Source organism: Aethalodelphis obliquidens, unplaced genomic scaffold, assembly GCF_003676395.1.
Source record: "Aethalodelphis obliquidens isolate GAN/ISIS:26980383/991018 unplaced genomic scaffold, ASM367639v1 scaffold11, whole genome shotgun sequence".
In the NCBI taxonomy this organism is placed as follows: Eukaryota; Metazoa; Chordata; class Mammalia; order Artiodactyla; family Delphinidae; genus Aethalodelphis; species Aethalodelphis obliquidens.
The window spans coordinates 25,860,716-25,880,115 of NW_020837955.1; the positions used below are offsets into that span (position 1 = coordinate 25,860,716).

General features: G+C 43.3%; 1 protein-coding gene across 4 annotated transcripts in view; it reads right to left on the reverse strand.

Annotated features, from left to right (window-relative positions):
• XPNPEP1 (X-prolyl aminopeptidase 1) overlaps nt 1-19,042 on the reverse strand; it is a 54,417-nt gene extending 35,375 nt beyond the window's left edge. For 3 of the 4 annotated variants that reach the window (XR_003433916.1, XM_027112544.1, XM_027112543.1), the window contains exons 1-3: nt 18,917-19,042; nt 11,411-11,499; nt 6,400-6,524 (exon numbers count right to left, since the gene is read on the reverse strand). Coding sequence is in view for 2 of the 4 variants with exons in the window: in XM_027112544.1 (XP_026968345.1) it covers nt 6,400-6,524; nt 11,411-11,499; nt 18,917-18,948 (246 nt within the window). In the remaining 2 variants the exon portion in view is untranslated. Of the gene's footprint in view, nt 1-6,399; nt 6,525-11,410; nt 11,500-18,916 lie in introns of those variants that run through there. The other variant, XM_027112545.1, reaches the window with a different exon arrangement.
• Nucleotides 19,043-19,400: the final 358 nt, after the last annotated feature.

A 19,400-nucleotide genomic window follows, 5' to 3' on the forward strand; every position in this document is an offset into this window, starting at 1 on the left:
AACGAGGGCCCTCCTCTCCACAGGACCTGAAACAAGGAACGTGGGGCTTCTCATTTCTTTCTTTGGATGGCAACACAAACCCTCTCAGCTTCCAAACTTCCCAGTTCCCTCGGTCATCTGCCTGCAAGGTCCTCGCTCAATCTACCTACCGCTTCTCCTCCAAATCCTTCCCTTCTCTCTGCTCCTAAGACCAGCACCCAAGTCCAGGCCCTCTGTACCCCGACGCTGGGATCCTGCACTGGCCTCGGAACAGGCTTCTCAGTTCCCAGTGTCTCCCTTCTCCAATCCACACTGAACACTGCTCCCGTTGATTGATCGTGTCACTCTCTTATTCAAAGACCTTCAGTGGGTCCCTACTCCTGACCTAAACTCCTGACTCTGGTGGCTCCTGAGTGGCCTTGACCAGACCCTATTATTCTTTCTTCTTTAGGGTTATCATTATTCATGTTCTCCTACTTCCATGGATTTGCCCATGGTATTTCTTGCACCTCTCTACCTATAAGCACCCAAATTCTATCTGTTCACATTCCAATTTAAATGCATTTCCATCATGAAGCCTTCCTTGACCCTGCCAGCTTAAAATATTCCCTCTCACCTATGAGTTCAGTCCACACTTTAAATCTGTGCTTAGCATTAGAGTAGCCACCAGACACATGTAGCTACCAAGCACTTGAAATGTGGCTAATGTGACTGAGAAACTAAATGTCTGATTTTATTTCAACTAATTTAAATATAAATTTTAAAACTGATGCTCAAGGCTCAGATATTACAAAACTTTTTAAGTATGTTTAGAACAACTTTGGTATGTAAGGCCACTTTTTCAACTGTAAATTTTATGAAATCTAAATACAGATCAAATATTTCCAACAAACATTCCACATTCAAGTTGAGATGTTTTGTAATGAAATACATACCGGAATTGAAGACTCAGTATAAAAAAAGAAATGTAAACTATCTCATTAATGATTTTTTATACTGATGATGTGATGAAATGATAATATTTTGGACATACCGGGGTAAATAAAATGTATTATTAAAAATAATTTCACTGTTTCTTTTTACTTTTTTTTTACTATGGCTATTAGAATAGTTAAAACTACATATGTGCCTCATATACTACTACTGGACAGTGCTGATTAAGTTCTTTCCTATGACATTTACTAGTCACATTTTGTGTTAGATTTGTGACTGGGGCTATCTACTCTTTAAACTCTTTAAGGGAATATTTTCCCTCATTCATTTCTATAATAGTAATAATAACAACAACAGAAATAGCAGCTAATATAATGAGACTTATTAGGTGACAGACATGCTTTAAGCATTTATATCTATTAACTCATTTGATCCTAACAACAGCCCTAAGAGATAGATATGTCACTGTCCCATTTTTGCTGGTGGGGAAACTGAGACGCAGAGAGTTTACCTGACACTTAGGAGTTTGAGGTAACTTACTTGAGGTCAAGCAGCTAGTTAAGTGGCAAATCTGCCACCTGAACCCAGACAGTTTCTAGAGCCCATACGCTTACCTGTATGCTAACTGCTTGCCTTTTACATTTGTCCCAATACTTAGCCCTGATATGGTAGTCAGGAAATATGTACCAGACAAGCAAAACACAACTTCCCCTGCCTTGTAAGGCAGATGGCTAAGCTACAGCAATAGAAATGATAACCAAAGATTATAAAAGAAAAATGGGGGGGGGTAGTGGGGAGGGAAGTGAGAGAGAAGAGGACAGCAAGAGTACAAAAATATGTTTGTGAAGCCTAAACAAATAGACACTTCTGCAATAAAAGTGCCGCCAGCTCATATCAAGCAAGCTTAATTTTTTGTGTTTTCAGGATGTTGCTGGAAAACACATTTTTCCAGGATTAGAGCTTCAACTTCCTCATTTAGGGAGGAGCCATCCAATTCTGATATTCCAGATCCATTAGCAGGAGGTGAAACACTGAGGGAAAGCCTGGAACATCACTGGGGTTTGGCCAGAGTCGCTGCCATTCCCAAAGCTGAATAGGAAATTGCTTTGGGTCTATTAGGTCACACCTAATGTCAAAGACAGAATTTTAAAACATCAATCAGGGTATTAGACCAAAAACCAGCATTATGATACCAAAAAAAGTTGGCTCAGGAACAGCACCCAGGACCAAGAACATCAAGATAAACTTGGCTTGGCTACAAGAATGTCCCCTACCAGTAAACACAGATTTTATCCTAACTCCAGGCAAAAGAAAACTGAAACCTAAATACCAACACTACAAAGCTTCCAGCACACCCTTAACTGGAAACCTTCAAAGGTTACTGCAAGTAATACTCACAGGTCAAATCTTTCCATACGATGAGGCCTCACCTAGAGGTGAAGGTTCATAAATAAAGCAGAACTAGTAGGAGTTTGGCTGCTGCTCCACAACAGCCTGTGAGACCCTTTCAAAGGAGAGACCCAGTTTCGGAAAACAGTGTGCTAGTGCTATGAGGGTTAAGGTTATGTGTCAACTTGACTTGCTAAGGGATTCCCAGATAGCCAGCTGGTAAAACATTATTTCTCGGTGTGTCTGCGAGGTTGTTTCTGGAAAAGATTAACATTTGAATTGGTAGACCCAATAAAGATCGCCCTCACAGATACACATGGGCTGCATCCAATCAGCTGAAAGGCAGAGAATGAAAAACACCACTGCTGAATCCAGCAGAGAATCCATGTGACAGGAGGCCCAAGTCCAAAGGCTGAAGCCTGGGCCTGACAGGAGGCAAGGAAGAGCCCATCAGAGGCACCCAGGCAGGAGAAGAAAAAAGGAGCTCCTTGAGGACAAGGACAAGGTCTGCCCTTCTTAAATGGTGGGATGCCCAGTTCCTCTGCTACTTACACCTCCTCAGGCCCAAGCTATGTTGGCTACCCTACCTACTCATCCAGCCCTTAGTCAAGATGAAACTTTGGTTCCTATGAAGCTGGTGAATCTTGTTCATCTAGAGAACAGAGGTGAATGGAAGAATTCTGTTACCAAAGCCCCACCCTAAACCCCACCAGTCTCTCCTTACCTCCCCCCGTCTACAGTACAGGGCCACCTCGGCTTTCTCACATGCCAACAGCCCCCTTCTGGCCTGATCTGCTGCTTCTCCTACACTTACACATTGTTCTCCCACCTCCCCCTTCACCCCTTCAACCACTTCTACTTGCCAAACCCTCATCTTCAGGGGCCTCTCCTCTTTACACCTCCGCTTCCTCTCACGTCTTCAAGGAGCAAGTTCAAACCCACTGTGGTACAAAAAGTGCTACTGAAGGTCAACAGACTAAGGAATTCCATGGAATAGAGTCCCTACCCCACTCCTGAGATGACTGTGGAAATTCCATGGACATTTAAATCTGAAAAGTGCTGAATACTTCATCTGTTCCTTAGAGTTGTACAGTACACACTCATATATTAAAGGCCCTGAGAAATCCTACAGTTAAGAAACTGTTCAAATGGGCAAAGGACTTGAATAGACACTTCTCCAAAGAAGATACACAAATGGCCAACAAGCACATGAAAGGATGCTCAACATCACTAATCACCAGGAAAATATGAGTCAAAACCACGACATATTACCTCATATCCATTAGGACACCACCACCAAAAAAAAGAAATAACAAGTGCCAGCAAGGATGTAAAGAAATTGGAATTCTTGCACGCTGTTGGGGTAAATGTAAAATGGCATGGCCACCATGGGCAACAGTATGGAGGTTCCTGAAAAAATTAAAAATAGAATTACTATAGGATCCAGCAATCCCACTTCAGGTATATATCCAAAAGAACTGAACAAGATCTCAAAGAGACATTTACAGATCCATGTTCAGCGCAGCATTATTCACAAGAGCCAAGAGGTGGAAGCAACCTGAATGTTCATACACAAATGAATAAAGAAAATGTAGTATGTGCATACAATGGATTATTATTTAGCCTTATAAAAGAGGAAATCCCGTCATAAGCTACAACATGGATGAACCTTGAGGACATTACACTAAGTGAAATTAAGCCAGTTACCAAAAGACAATACTGCATGATTCCACTTAGATGAGGCACCTAAGGTGGTCAAATTCTTAGAAAGTAGGATGGAAGTCGGCGGGGACAGGGAGAGGTGTTCAGTGGCTGTAGTTTCAGGTTTGTAAGACGAAAAAGTTCTAGAGATCTGCTGTACAATTATGTGCACACAGTTAACACTGATGCATTGTACAGTGGTGTGAAAAATGGTTAAATGTTAAGTTTTTTTACCACAATAAAAAAAAAAAGGAACTGTTCCGCTCATTTCACTATGTTCTTGACCCCTGACTACATTTTTTGCAGAACACCTTACAAAACACAACAGGAATGCTGTAGAATACGGTTTGGGAAACTCTGTTCTAAACATCAAAATATCCTGAATGTCATGCTGTCGCCTCAAATCATCCAATCCCTTTGGTTATTCATTTCAGCCCTTCATTTGCTTCTGAGGCCAGGAAGTCTCCTGTGCCTCCAAGCAGGGGTCCAATCTTGATGCTGTCCCCAGGTTAACACTGGCCTGATATTGTCACGACCATATGGTTTGCCACCGTTGGAGAAGGGGCAGAAAGGAGGTCAGCTAGGGTGGACCTCTTTGGGGAACTTAGCTTCAGCTAACAGTAATACCCTTATCTGCCACCCCCTCCATCATGGCAGACCCTCATCAGTCATGTCAGTGCCACACGTGATCTCACATGTGAGCACGCACACATACACACACACACACACACGCACACGTACACGTACTTATACACTCACAGTGACCAAGGGTAAACACCAAGCTACTACACTGATCAAATTCTCACCCAGGACTCCGGATTTGGAATTAAGGTTCTGGTTCAATCTGGTATCTTGAAAGTAACAGATAAAGAGATATATATGCAGAAATTGTGGGGTGGCCATCTATTCACTATCTACCTTGTTGCCTGAGACAGAAAGAAACTTATCTGCAGCAAGAGCTGAAACCCCTCCCATTCCAGTCCTCCTAGGGGGCCAGCTGCACCCTGCCCTCAGGTTCCACGGGACATCCTACCTGAGGCACAACTCCAGAGAGTACCATTCACAACCTGGAGTTGTGCCAGTGCAGTGGCCCTGCCCCTAAGTCCTTATAAAGCAGCATTTTTATTGCTCAGAGTACTTCAAGGTGGTTTCTATTGCCTGCAACTAAAGAATTCTAGAACACCAGTATTTCTGACTATTGCTTTTTACTTCCTTAGGCTTTTGCCAGAGGAACTTACCACCTTGTTTCTGAAAAGCACCCTAAGCTTCCCTGCTTCTCTGCCTTTGCTCCTACTAATCCTTCTATCTAGAATCCCTTCCCCCTTCTCTATTTACCCAACTCTATGCGTCCTTCAAGGCCACGTTCACATGCCTCCCGTGCCCATGAAGCCTTCCATCACCCTCCCCTCTTACCCTCAAACATCCACAGCCCTCTGCCCAGATTTTCTTGATGGAACATCCACATTCCACCTTGCAATACAGACACGTGTATGCGTATCTTAACTCCATCACTAAACTGTCTGCTTCTTGAGACCAGGACCATTCTCATCTTTGTGTCATGTACCATACCTAAGGCAGTGCACATAAACAAAGGCTATAAAAAGTATATGTGTAGATGACTCTATGGAAGAATAGCACTTTGTATACCGTCTCAGGTCTCTACTAAACCGTAAACACGGGAGGGCAGGAATTCAAACTTAAATTCGTCTTTATAACCCTGCAGTACCATGACCATGGTGTAGGCATCCAAACACCTGCTGACTCAATGAGCTAAAAAAGTAAATCCTAGAATCCTTTCGTCCTCTGCTTTTCAGCCCCATCACATGCAGTCTCCACCTCTCTAAACCCGACTCTCCCATAATTAAATCACTCGTGTTCTCAGATATAGAGGGCACTTATTGAAATGCTTCCGCCAAAGGCAGTGGCTGGGGGGATGACGGGGGTAATATACAGAATCATCCCTAAAACCTGCTAGAGTGGAGATCCAAGATGAATTTCTGGCTGCCCTTCTGGCTGTGCCAGTGGGACAGGACAGTCTGGATGGGGAGAAGGGAGGCAGGACAGACAATTCTGCTGGGGACGTGGTGTGGCAAAGGAGATGGGGTAAAGTGCATCAGCAACAGAGAGGTCCAGACTTCTGCCCCTTCGTTTATCTCCTAATTCTTCCACAATTTATTGAAAGCTAGCTATATACACTGGAAATAAGGAAGCCAGGGCCACATCAATAAGCATTCAGTGAGACTCTACTGGACATAGGTCCCTGTGCCTAGCCCTGGAGAACATGCTTAGATGTGAGTTGACAACTTGAATCCTACAAACACATTGGGGCTGAGGGAAAGGAATAAAAAGAAACGAGGGGCTGACGAGTTCCATCACCAGCCCATCTCCACTCAGTACCTGGTGGGCATCTCCCGACGGGATGATGTAGGCCTGGATTGGTTCTGTCACATACTCCAGGTTCCTCATGGCTTGTCTCAGCTGCCGAAGCAGCTCCGAAGTTACCTTTGGAGCCATTCTGCTGTCTGCAACAACAGGAGAGTTTGTACCAAAACCAGACTGCTCCACGCCACTCAATGACTAGTTAAGTACCAGAGTGGTACATTTGTTATAACTGATGATCTATATTGACACATCACGATCCCCCGAAGTCCACAGTTTACATTAGGGTTCACTGTTGGTGCTGTATACTCTATGGGTTTTGACAAATGTATAATGACACGTATCCATCATTATGATTTAATAGTTTAATAGTTTTCATTGCCCTAAAAATCCTCTCTGCTCAGTCTATTCATCCTTCTTTCCCCTCCCCCCAATCCATTGGAATGACTAATCTTTTTACTGTCTCCATAGTTTTGCCTTTTCCAGAAAGTCATATTGTTGTAATCTTACAGTATATAGCCTTTTCAGATAGGCTTCTTTCACTTAGCAATATGCATTTAAGATTCCTCCATGTCTCTTCATGGATTAATAGTTCATCTCTTTTCATTGCTGAATAATATTCCATTGTCTGGATGTACCACCGTTTGTTTATTCATTCACAAACTGAAGGACACCTTGGTTGCTCCCAAGTTTTGGTGATTATGAATAAAAATAAAACATCCATGTTGCAGGTTTTTCTGTAGACGTAAGTTTTCAATTCCTTTGGATAAATACCAAGGCACATGATTGCTGGATCACATGGTAAGAGTATATTTGGTTTTGTAAGAAACTACCAAAATGTCTTCTAAAGTGGTTGTACCATTTTGCATTCCCACCATTAATGAATGCAAGTTCCTGCTGGTCCACATCCTAGCCACCATTTGGTGTTGTCAGACTTTTCGATTTTGCCAACCCATTTTTTAAACAAATAAAAAATACCTGACTTAACCAAAAACATCCTAATGTACAATGCTGTAAGTAATTTACGTTGAGGCTATTGTACTACAGGTTATCCTCAAGAATTTACACCCTGGCTCACTGTGGCTTGTACTCTGCTAGGTATAGATCCTTTTTTTGGTTTTTTTCTTTAGCATTTTTATCTGCTGCTTCTCCATCATCACCAGCACCTTAGGCTATAAAAGCCTGTCTTTATGGTTATCTCCAACAGATTCCCCTACGAGGTACCATACTACTACTATTGGGACTCACTGAAAAAGTGCCCCATTTTATTCATAATCTGCAAGGGCAGCTTCAGCTGCTGGCCTCAGGGCTCCCACTCAGAAGTCTCCAAAAGACAGAAGTACTCAAAGAGAGAGACAATGGAAATGGTCCTATTCATGATTCAAACATGTCCATGATCCCTGCATTACAGATGCTTCTGAATACTTTTCAGAGGGACATCCTTTCCTTTTGTCTGACCTACTGAGCCTATAATTTCTCATGTACTTGAAAAAGAGGGATCAGAAGTATCTAATCTGACCTAAATTTATATGTCAATACCTCCATTGGGTTCAAAATGAAGCCTATTATGACCTCATAAGCTTGCCAGTATCTGAAAACTTTATTATGACGTCTTTCAGGAGCTTCAGAATAAATCTGTGTTTCCGAACCATATTTCTGAGCAATTTAACATTTTTAAAAGTCAAGCAAAAACGTAGACATCCTTTGGAGCAGTATTCCAACCTTGGCTGCACATAAGAACTACCTGGGGAACTTATTTAATTAGTCTGGAGTACAGCCTGAGCATCTGGAATTTTAAAAAGCAACTATATGACAGCAGCCAGTATATTTTCTTTCAAGATCATTAATTTCCTCATAGAATTGGGCTTCTATTTGGGCACATCCTGACTTAACAGATTTTGATGGCACTGACTAGGTGTTTATAGCACTGACTGTAGTATGGATCGATATTTTGTTACTGACTTCATCAATGAAGTCAACAGAACTAACGGCAAGCACAAAATCCTCAGTTACAAACTGAAAACCATCAAAGGCAAAATGGAGCCGGTCAAAGACATCCTCTGCTTCCTGGTCACCACAACCGTCCTCCTCAACACCACATTCTGACCTTCATCACCATCTCTTGCCTCATCATTACATTCCTCCTCTTGACTGGCCTCCCCAGAATCACCAGCATCCTCAGTTTCACTCCACTACAGTGGCATCTTCACACTTCCCTCCACAATGCCACCTGCCCCCCTCACCACTATTAACATCTCCCCTGAGCCTTCCTTCCTCATCCTTCATGCCCTTCATATTTGGTCGGTGTCCTGAGTCTGATGCAGCCACTTGTCACCTATATCAGACCCAATGAAAGAACTCCCAATACCACAACTAACAGATAAGATGTGATAAGGGGTGGGAAGCAGCCGCATAGCACAGGGATATCAGCTCAGTGCTTTGTGACCGTCTGGAGGGGTGGGATAGGGAGGGTGGGAGGGAGGGAGATTCAAGAAGGAAGAGATATGGGAACATATGTATATGTATAACTGATTCACTTTGTTATAAAGCAGAAACTAACACACCATCGTAAAGCAATTATACCCCAATAAAGATGTTAAAAAAAAAAAGATGTGATAAGGGGCAGTGGCTGAGGCAACGAATGGGCTGTGGCAGTGGAAGCACCTATCAAGGAGGAGGATACAATGGGCAAAGGTGGCTGAGGGAGAGGTGGCCACAGGCCAACAGGCCTTAAAAGTGACTGAATGGGTGAGCAGCTAGAGCTGAGGAGGAGACAGAGCAGGTATAATTATAAGACCCAGCCACTGAGGTGGCAGCAGTTGAAATGAGTCAAGATGGCGGAGGTGAAAATTATGGCTGGTGATCCTCATAGGGTAATTTTTATGAGGATTAAATGGGCTACTATATACAAAGCACTTAGAAATAGGGCCTGGCATATAGTAAATGTTCTGTTTGCAATTACTAGAGGTAGATACACAATTAACTAACTATGAAAGCAACGTGATAAATGGTGCATTAGGTGTATATATTGCTTCTCCTTAAGGCAGAGACCATGTCATCTTCATCTCTGAATCCATGTATCTCGCCAAGCACCTAACATATGCATACACTCACTCAAAGATGGCTGAATGAATATCACAACTTTGTGTCTATGATCTTTTCAGACTCAGCATAACAGTAATGAATCTTCAGTGAAAGAAAGCTAGGATCCTAGAAGATGCTGTATAATAGCATCTGCTCATTCCATATCCCATTACTTTTCAGAAATGTTAGAAGCAGCCAAGAGCTAATCAGGGTGTGCAGGGAAGCGGGGAGCCAAGAACAACAAACCTAGGCCATGATGTAAAATTAGCCCATACATTGCCAGGCATTTTTAAATCATGCTTTAAAAAGAATGACTCATTTGAAAGTCTCTTGCATATGTGGGTCTGCTTTTAGACATAAGCTCCTAAACCTTCAGCCTTTATCACAAACAAAAGACTTTTCACTGCTTGGAAGTACATGAAGAGCACACCCTATTTACCTCACTGGGTGGCTAGGAGAATTTAACATGACAGCATGTGTGAAAGCTCCATGCACAGCATCTGATACATTGTAGAAGCTCAAGAAATATTATTTGAATCTGAATCTGAAGCACCAGCTGGGATTCCTCCATGCCTTGTTATAAGAGAAGGGACTAGTTTACTCCAATTTCAGCATCTTAACATTTGTACAGATGCCAAGCTGCTTTTCCAGCATCCATAGCTTTAGAGATGGTGGTTTGTTTCTCTGTCCCACTGCTGAGCAAGGGCCAAGGGCTTTACATACATTAGTGGTTAATTCTCACAATAATCCCCCCCAGGGAGATTTCACTATTCCCATTTTACAGATAAATAAACAGGAGTTAAATCCTTGCCCAAATCAGCTGGGTCATCAGGACCAGGACCCCAGCTCTAGCCAATCACCAAGCCCACGCTCTATTAGATCATATTATCTAGGGGACATAACAGAGGCTCTCTTAAAGCATTCTAAGACCAAAGGAATCGAAACAAGTGGGCTCCAGTTTCCAGCTGGGATTTACAACCTCAGACAACTGAAGCTTTCCAGTTTCCAGCTGGGATTTACAACCTCAGACAACTGAAGCTCCCTGAACCTCTATTTCTTCATATGTAATAAAAAGAAAGGTAAGTTCTCTTCAAACTTTAAATTCAATTATTCTATCACTTTTCCCTTTCCTGCTTCCTCTTTTTCCCATTCCTTCCTCTCCTCCCTCCTAACACGGCCCCAAATGTGTTGGGTACATCTACATTTTTAAAGAAAAAGGACCTAAAATTGGATGTAGCTGCAGCATTGACCTTCCAAAGAAAGATCCGTTACGGTTTCTAATGTGCTTCACGGGATTGATTTTTTCAGTCAACTAGAAGGAAACACTATAGTTCTCCTGGGTAGCCCACAGAAAAGCACCAGTTTACATGGGCCAGAAATATAGAAATACACCACTTTTCAGAATTCAGGTTTCTGGCAACCCAATAATATAACTAACCAGTCCTGGGAAGAGGATACGGTTCCAGAAAATTTTCCCAAAAAGATTTTCCTGAATGCCCATTCAATTTATAAAGCACAATAATACACCATAAACTTTTCTTATTTCATAGTCTTATGATGAAAACTGAAAGCTAATCTCTAAGGTGGTCAATAAAGGATTACATTAGAAATTAGAAAAATCAGAATAGGACTTTTTCAATAACAACCTGTCTCTACCACTACCACCACCATCACCACCATCCCAAGAACAGGAAATGCAAAAACCATAACTCTAACTTTCTACTGAAAAATAACTATACGCACACACACACATAAAAACAATAACCAACAACCCGGGAAACCAAAAGACAAAATGGTTTTTAATTTCCAGATATATATCCCTTCATCCCCACGCATGATCAATTATTAATCCCTTACCCTCTCTTCTCTCCCAACTTGGTGTTGGGGTGAGGGAACCCAAAATCCTTTTGAGATGTTCCATCTCAGTAACAGATAAAATTATTACCTGTTTCTACACCTGGGTCTCCTGAGTGTGTCGCCTCGTTAGGTTCAATTATTCTTAGATTTTTCAGCTGAAAATCCTGGTAGTTTGCCCTAAGGAAGAGAAAGAACAGGATATTGCAGACTTTGACCTTAGTAAACGTGGCAAGGCTTAGTCAGAGAGGAACATCAACTTGACTTAGCCGTTTTCCTTCGTGAGTCAGAAGAACTCTCACCCCAGTATCAGTGATGAAATAAGTTTCAGATAAAACTTGCAGATACAACAAGACCATTGGCAGGTAAACCTTCTCAGTCTCAATCTCTAATTCATGATTTCTCTTCAGCTATGTCTAATCTCCTGTTTAACTAGTCTAAAAATATTTTATTTGCAATGACTATATTTTTCACATGTACAGTTCTATTTGGTTCTTTTTCAAATTTGCCTGTCCTTTCTTCATGGTGTCATATTCCTTCACTATGGTTTCTATTCCTTCTCTTGGCTTTAATTATTTGGGGCCCTTATTTTAAAATTCATTTCAGACCCTCCACTAGAAGGTCTTGGAATAGTAATCCTCAAGTTTGCTCGGTCTGCTGGCTCCCTCTTGGTGGGTCATTCTTTTTCTTACAGACTCACAGACTATTTTATCTATGAGAATGAGACGTATCCTGGATTGTACAAGCACTACTGTCCCTGTTGTTTGCTTCTGAGATTAATTTTCACTTTAACTTCTCAGCAAGGAGATTTACATACAAGTGTCCTGTCCTCATACAAGGATAGTCTGGTGCCATGGACCCCAACTACGAAGGCCTACAGCGTGTAAAATCCCTCAAGGCTCAGTTTACCAGATGTCATGCAGGCTTTAAGCTCCCCTACATTTCTGGCACCTGAGGATTTCCCTTTCTTTCAAGCCCATTCAGTCAATAAATATTTACTGAATTACTGAAAATCTTCTATAATCCAGGCCCTATTCTAGACACAACAGTGAACAAAACAGAGAACATCTCTGACCTCAAGAGGTTTACATGGTGGGGCAGGGGAAAGCAGGAGGATCCTAGAAGGGGAGGATATAGGAGGAGAGGCAACAGACACAAGAAAACAGTCTAACAGGCAGTGAGTATGTGTTCTATGAAAAAAAGTCAAGCAGGGCAAGGGGAAGACTGTCAGAGAGGTAAGAGGAAAGGTTATTTTAGATGGGGTTGCCAGGCAAGGCCTCTTTACTAACAGATGACATTTTAGCAGAGACCTAAACAAAAGTGAGGGATGGAGCCATGTGGATGTCTAGGGGAAGAACACTCCAGAAAAGGGGAACAGCAAGTGCAAGGGCCCTAACGCATGGTATACCTGAAGGAAAGCAAGGAGGCCAGTGTGGTATTGATGTGTGTGTTGGAGGACAGGGAGGTAAGTGGTTAGGAGACAAGATCAGAGGCAACAAGGAGCCTGTTGTTGGCTATAGAAAGGGTTTTAGATTTTATTCAGCTATGAACTTAAAAATAGTTTTAATTTTACCACACTTGTATGTGCTTAGACCACCACACAGCCAGACATTTTCACCAGTCACTCCAGGCCTGCTCTTAGATGGCTGCTACTTTAATTTCCTTGGACAGAATGAGGTGTCCTTTACTGGGGGAACCGTATATTCTTTCATTAAAAAGTAAGGTACCTAAATATTTCTTATAAATATAAATGCAAATATCCTCAACAAAATACTAGCAAACTGAATCCAGTAAGATATAAAAGGATCACACACCATCACCAAGTGGAATTTATCCCAGGTATTCAAGATTGGTTCAACATATAAAAATTAATGTAATACACAACGTCAATAGAATAAAGAACAAAAACTACATCATCATCTCAATAAACACAGAAAAAGCATTTGACAAAATCCAACACCCCTTCATGATGAAAGTACTCAACAAACTAGAAAAGGAGAAGTTCCTCAGTCTGATCAAGAATACTACAAAAGCCATGGCTAACATCAACCTTAATGTCAAAAGGCTGAATGCTTTCTCCCTAAGATCAGGAACAAAATAGAGATGTCCACTCTTGCTACCTCTAGTCAAGATTGTGCTGGAGGTCCTATCCAGGGCAATAAGGCAAGAAACTAAAACAAAAGCCATCCAGATTAGCAAAAAAGAAGTAAAACTATCTCTACTGCAAATGGCATTATCTTCAATATAGAAAATCCTAAAGAATCCACACAAAAAATCAGAACTAGCAAACAAGCTCATCAAGAATGCAGGATACAGGGCATTCCCTGGTGGTCCAGTGGTTAGGACTCCATGCTTCCACTGCAGGGGCACGGGTTCGATCCCTGGTTGGGGAACTAAGATCCTGCATGTCATGTAACGTGGCCAAAAAAAGAAGAAGAATGCAGTATATTAAATCAATATACAAAAATCTGTTGTATTTCTACATACTTGCAATGGACAATGCAAAAATGAAATTAAGAAAAGTTCATTTATGACAGCATCAAACCAATAAATACCTAAGAATAAATTTAACAAAAGAGGTAAAAAACCTATACTCTGAAAACTACAAAGCATTTTGAAAGAAATTAAAGAAGACCTAAATAAATGGAAAGACTTTCCATGTTCATGGGTTGGAAGACAATATTGTTAAAATGGCAATACTCCCCCAAATAATCTACAGATTCAATGCAATTCCTATCCAATTCTGGCTGGCTTCTATGTAGAAATTTACAAGCAGATCCTAAATTCATACAGAAATGCAAGGAATCCAGAATAACCAAAACAATCATGAAAAAGAACAAAGTTGAAGGATTTACCCTTCCTGATTTCAAAACTAATAAACCTACAGTAATCAAGACAGTGTGGTACTGGCAAAAGGATAGACTTATAGATCAATGAAATGGAATTCAGAAATAAACCGTCACATTTACTGCCAATTTTTTACAAGGGTACCATTCAATGGAGGAAACTATAGTCTCTTCAACAAATGATGATGGGACACCTGGATATTCACATGTAAAAGAACCAAGCTGACCATCTACCCTCACACTATATACAAAACTTAACTCAAAATGGATCACACAGACATAAATGTTTTTTTAGAAGAAAACACAGGCATGAAGAAAACACTGCCTAACCTTGAATTAGGCAATGATTTCTTAGATATGACATCAAAAGCACATGCCCCAAAACAAAAATAAATAGACTGGACTTCACTAAATTAAAGACTTTTATGCTTCAAAGGATACCATAAAGAAAGTGAAAAGACAACCCATAAAATAAGAAAATATTTGCAACTCATATATATAAGATTCTAGTATCCAGAGTATATAACTATTACAACTCAAAAATAAAAAGACAAATATTACAATTTTCAAATGGTCAAAGGCTTTAATAGATATTTCTCCTAAGAAGATATACAAATGGCCAATAATCACATGAAAAGATTTTCAACATCATCATTCATTAGGGAAATGCAAATCAAAACCACAATGAGATACCACTTCACATCCACTAGGAAGATTATAATTAAAAACAAACAAACAAACAAAAAAAACCGGACAGTAACAAGTATGGGCAAGGATGTGGAAAAATTGGAACACCCAGACATTGCTGGTGGGAATGTAAAATGGTATAATAGCTTTGGAAAATTGTCTAGCATTCCTGAAAAGATTAAATACAGAGTTAGCCTATGACCCAGCAATTCCACTCCTAAGTGCATACCGAAGAAAACTAAGTCCACATAAAAGCTTACACACAATCAGCCTTTATCGCCTTTGTGCTTCTGTCTGTATTCCAACCCCCTTCCCCGCACTGGATCCTGCTGGAAGCAGCCTGGTCTGTTTCTGAGGCCCGGGTTCCTGTTCCGCTAACCCAACTCTCTAGTCACGTTTGCTTGGCTGTGTAACCAAATAGTTGGGATCACAGAAGAAGTCCCCTTCCCTGCATGTCAGCACAGAGGCTGTGACTGCCACCCCGGTTCCCCGCCAAGTGCCCTGTGCCCGAACCCGTCCCCGGCGTTGCACTGCGTGAGTTATGAGGTGCCTTTCCCGGAACCCTCCTCTCGCTTGGACCCAAGAGAGACGACAGCTCTGGCTGGGGCTCTTGGTTTCGAGAGGGTCTGGACTGGTTTGGGTGCTTTAAAGTAGATTTTTTAGTTCAGTGGTGCTTATGGGGGACACGGGAATAGAACTTCAGTGTGAGACTTGGGTGACGGGAAAGTTAAATATTGGTCTTTTTTATTATTTTTTTTTGCTTTGCTATTGTTACCACTTTTGTCTCCATGTTAAAATGCCCAAAATGGAAAAAAAAAAAAAAAAAAAGCTTACACACAAATGTTCATAGCAGCATTATTCATAATGGCCAAAAAGTAGAAACAACCCAAACGTCCATCAATTGATGGATAAATAAAAGTGGTCTCAACTCACAATGGAATATTATTTGGCAATAAAAAGGAATAATTACTGATACATGTTACATCACAGTAAACCTGGAACACATTTTATGCTAAGTGAAAAAAGCCAGTCAAATTAGACCATATATTGTTTGATTCCATATTCAGTGTCCAGAATGGGCAAATCCATAGAGACAGAAAGTAGATTTATGGTTGCCTAGGGCAGCAGTGGAGTTGGGGAAATGAGGAGTGACTGCAATGTGTACAGGGTTTCTTCTGTGGAGGATTAAAATGTTCTAAAAATTGACCGTGGTAATGGTTGTACAACTCTGGGAATATTCTCAAAACCACTTAATTGTACTTTTTAATAGGTGAATTGTGTGGTACATGAATTATATCTCAATAAAGCTGTTATATTTTACAAAGTAAGAAACCTTTTCTCGGACAGCGATACAAGTCACATTCTCACCTGATCTCCATTGACTTCATAGGCACATTTACAAGATGGTGAACCAAGGAAGTCAATTTCTCTATTCAAATTTAACTGGTGCCAGTGACTGGTTCAGACACAGGACAAGAGAGCTGGAGGGAGGTTATTCAGAAGTAGCCCTATTCATTCACTTCACAAGAGAAGAAACAAAGATAACTTGCCACAGGCCATACACATCAGGAGCTGCAAAGCCAAGACCAGAAATCAGGTCTGACAGCTGATGCTCACAGAGAACTTGAGTTTAAGCTCTCTCTGTCAGCATCACCACCTCCACCTGCCTGTAAGGATCAAAGGAGCCACAAAGCAGCTAAACATTAAAATGGTCATGCTCCTGTCATACCCTGGTCTCTGTAGAGTCCAAGATCCATCTACCCTTCACTTACTTGGACAGACACATTCTCAGACTCTCAGTCAAAGCAGGGCTATCATTAAATGTTAGAGCTAGAATATACCTCAGGGATGATCCAGCTCAGCTCCCCCCTCTAGAAAGAAACTGAGAAACAGAGATCACACAATTCGCTCAAGGCCTCGGGGCTATAGGATGACACAGCTAGAACTGGAGTCCAGGCCTGCCAACCTCCAGCTCAGTGCTCTTCTCCTGCCCAGGACTTCTTCAGTCTACACCTTCTCAGTGTCATGATGTGTCATGAGATGGGTAAGAAGAAAGAAGCATGCAGAGAACTTCCTGTTCAATCTTTTTATAAGATGGTTATGGCACATTTTTCTCCCTCTCTCTTTTTAAAGAACTCCCCGCAGTGTTGTTACCCTCCCCCTTCCCCCAGTCCATGATGAGAATCGTACATGTATATCATTCAGGATGGGGCAAAACAAGGACCAAAATGCTCAATCATGCCCTGTGAGGTGAGACAAGGGGAGAATGGAACAAGTTCTAGGATGAAGAAGTGGGCAATGTTATTTTGCCTACCCAGAATCCAACCCTCCTTCTTTTGATCAGAGCACCTAGGTTTTCTTTCTGAGAACGTCTCTTCTCCACTTTCAGTCCACAGAGTTGGAATGAGCCTCACCCATTCACCCACCAAGTACTGGGACCCAGACCTGCTCAATCCACCCCTCCAAATCACAATGATCGGTTCTGGGATGGACATTAGGATCAAATCAGTCCAGCAAGGATCAGATCTGGAATTTCTGCTCCAACCATTGGGTAAAAGGGCTCTATTTCTGCGGGGGCTGTCAGACTAGAACTGTCATAACCTGCCAAAGGAGAAAGTCTGCCTGAGAATGAAGCCAACACTGAAGAAATCAGAGCCAAGAGGTGTAAGAGAGAAGCCAAGTCTGATGCCAGTGTGGTCTCGTGGACTCAGCTGCACTAGAAGCCAGCTCACCCCCTTACCTAAGTCCATTTGAGTTTAGTTTCCATCACCTAAACTAAGTCATGTTTACACTGAATGGCACTCAAATTCTGCCATTAGGGGAGGTGCCTGGGGCAAATGGCCTCCCTTCTCTCAGCCTCTCAATTGCCTCTTGTGTGAGGTAAGGAGGCTCTCTCAGCTGATACTGAAAGACCCTTCTACCCTTAAAATGTTGTGATTCTATGAATCCAGCAAAGACCAACTTGGTCCTCAAAGGCTACTTCTCAGCCTATAAGTTTCTAGAAAGAGAACTCATTATCCACTTGCCTGACCCCACTTCCAGCACTTAACACATAGGCAGCTCCTTCCCCATGCAGGTTAGCCGCACATCAGACAACCTTCCACCGAGCGGGCAGGTCCTCTACTCATCCCCAACATGCTGTGGCAAGGCCAAGTCCAAGTCAAGGTCAGCTTGGGATCTGTCCACTCACAAACACAAGCACAAGCCATGGTCTGTGTTCAGCAAGTGAGTCTGGTCATGCTGTCCAGCCTCTTCATTCAAGTTGCAACTGTTCAGAGGACAGCTGATCCCGTGTGGATTGCCAGGGAGTTTGGCTTCTGGCCTTTGTGACATCTCAACGTATCTCTCAGTCTCCCATTTTGTCAGCTGCTCTGGTTAAGTATACCCTGGTTGTGGCGGAAGCACAGGCTGAAAGCCGTTTAATGTGAGACCAGAGGATTATCCTTCTCACCTCCCTGAATCCAGGGAGAACCCAGGGCAGGTTACTGGTGGGATTTTCCTGGAGATTATGCCCAAGTATTCCCGTACACAGCCTCTGAAACCATCTAGGTGGGAAGGGCCGCGGCTGCCGATCCTAGTGGCGGTGACAGATCAGGAAGACGAACTGAAGGTGTCATACTGTAATTTGAGAATTACATTCCCAGGGTAGAGGGGCGAGGGCAGGGGCTCGCCCGCCTCCCCGAACCCCGGGAGGGGCCAGGAGGGGTCAACTTCCTGCCACAGCGGGGCCTCTGGCCGGGCCGGGGAGGGGGCTGTGATGGCCACCGCCCCCTCAGGCCGAGCGCCGCAGCTCCGCACACACACTTGTCCGGGGACCAGGCTCGGGCTGCCCGGGGATGCCCGCGACCCCGCCGGAAACGAACCGGAACTTGCCCGGCTGCATGGCTCCCTCCCCGTGGCCTCGCTCGCGGGGCTCCGGTCAGCCCCGGCCGGCGCCCGACTGCGGTGGGCAGCCCACCGCTCCTCACCCGCTCGTCCCTGCCCTCCAGAGTGCAACATGCGCGCTCGGGGCCGGGGGTGGCGCGCGCTGCCCGGACACCGGCTCCGCGGCAGAGTGCCCTCACCTTACTCGCGGTGCCTTTCTGGAGGCTGCCATTCGGTGGTGACGTACCCCGGCCCACGTCACAGCAGCGCAGACCAGCTGATCTCCCGTGGACCTGCGAGAGGGAAGGAGGCCGGCCTCGCCCGCCTCTGTGACGTACGCCCGCGCCGCGGCCCCGCCCACCCTCAGGCACCCGCCCACCCGCCCTCCAGACCGCCCCACCCCCCGGGACCCGTCTGCGTTCCCATCCCAACCCGCATCGCGTCTTTCCTTGCGGCGAGCGAGAGGGTGGAGGCTGTGCCGCGGCGCGTCAGTTCTGTTCATTTTTCTCGCCATTCCCCAAGGAGGAAAAAGAAGGGCTTTGTCGGCTGAAGGGGCTACGGCGCGATGAGCTGCCCTTCAGGGATGTTCTAGCTTTTAGGAGGACGTGGCCGGTTCTGGAAGTACCTCAGCACGACCTCACTTCCTGAAGCTTTACTATATCCCCCAGATCACTTATACAGGCA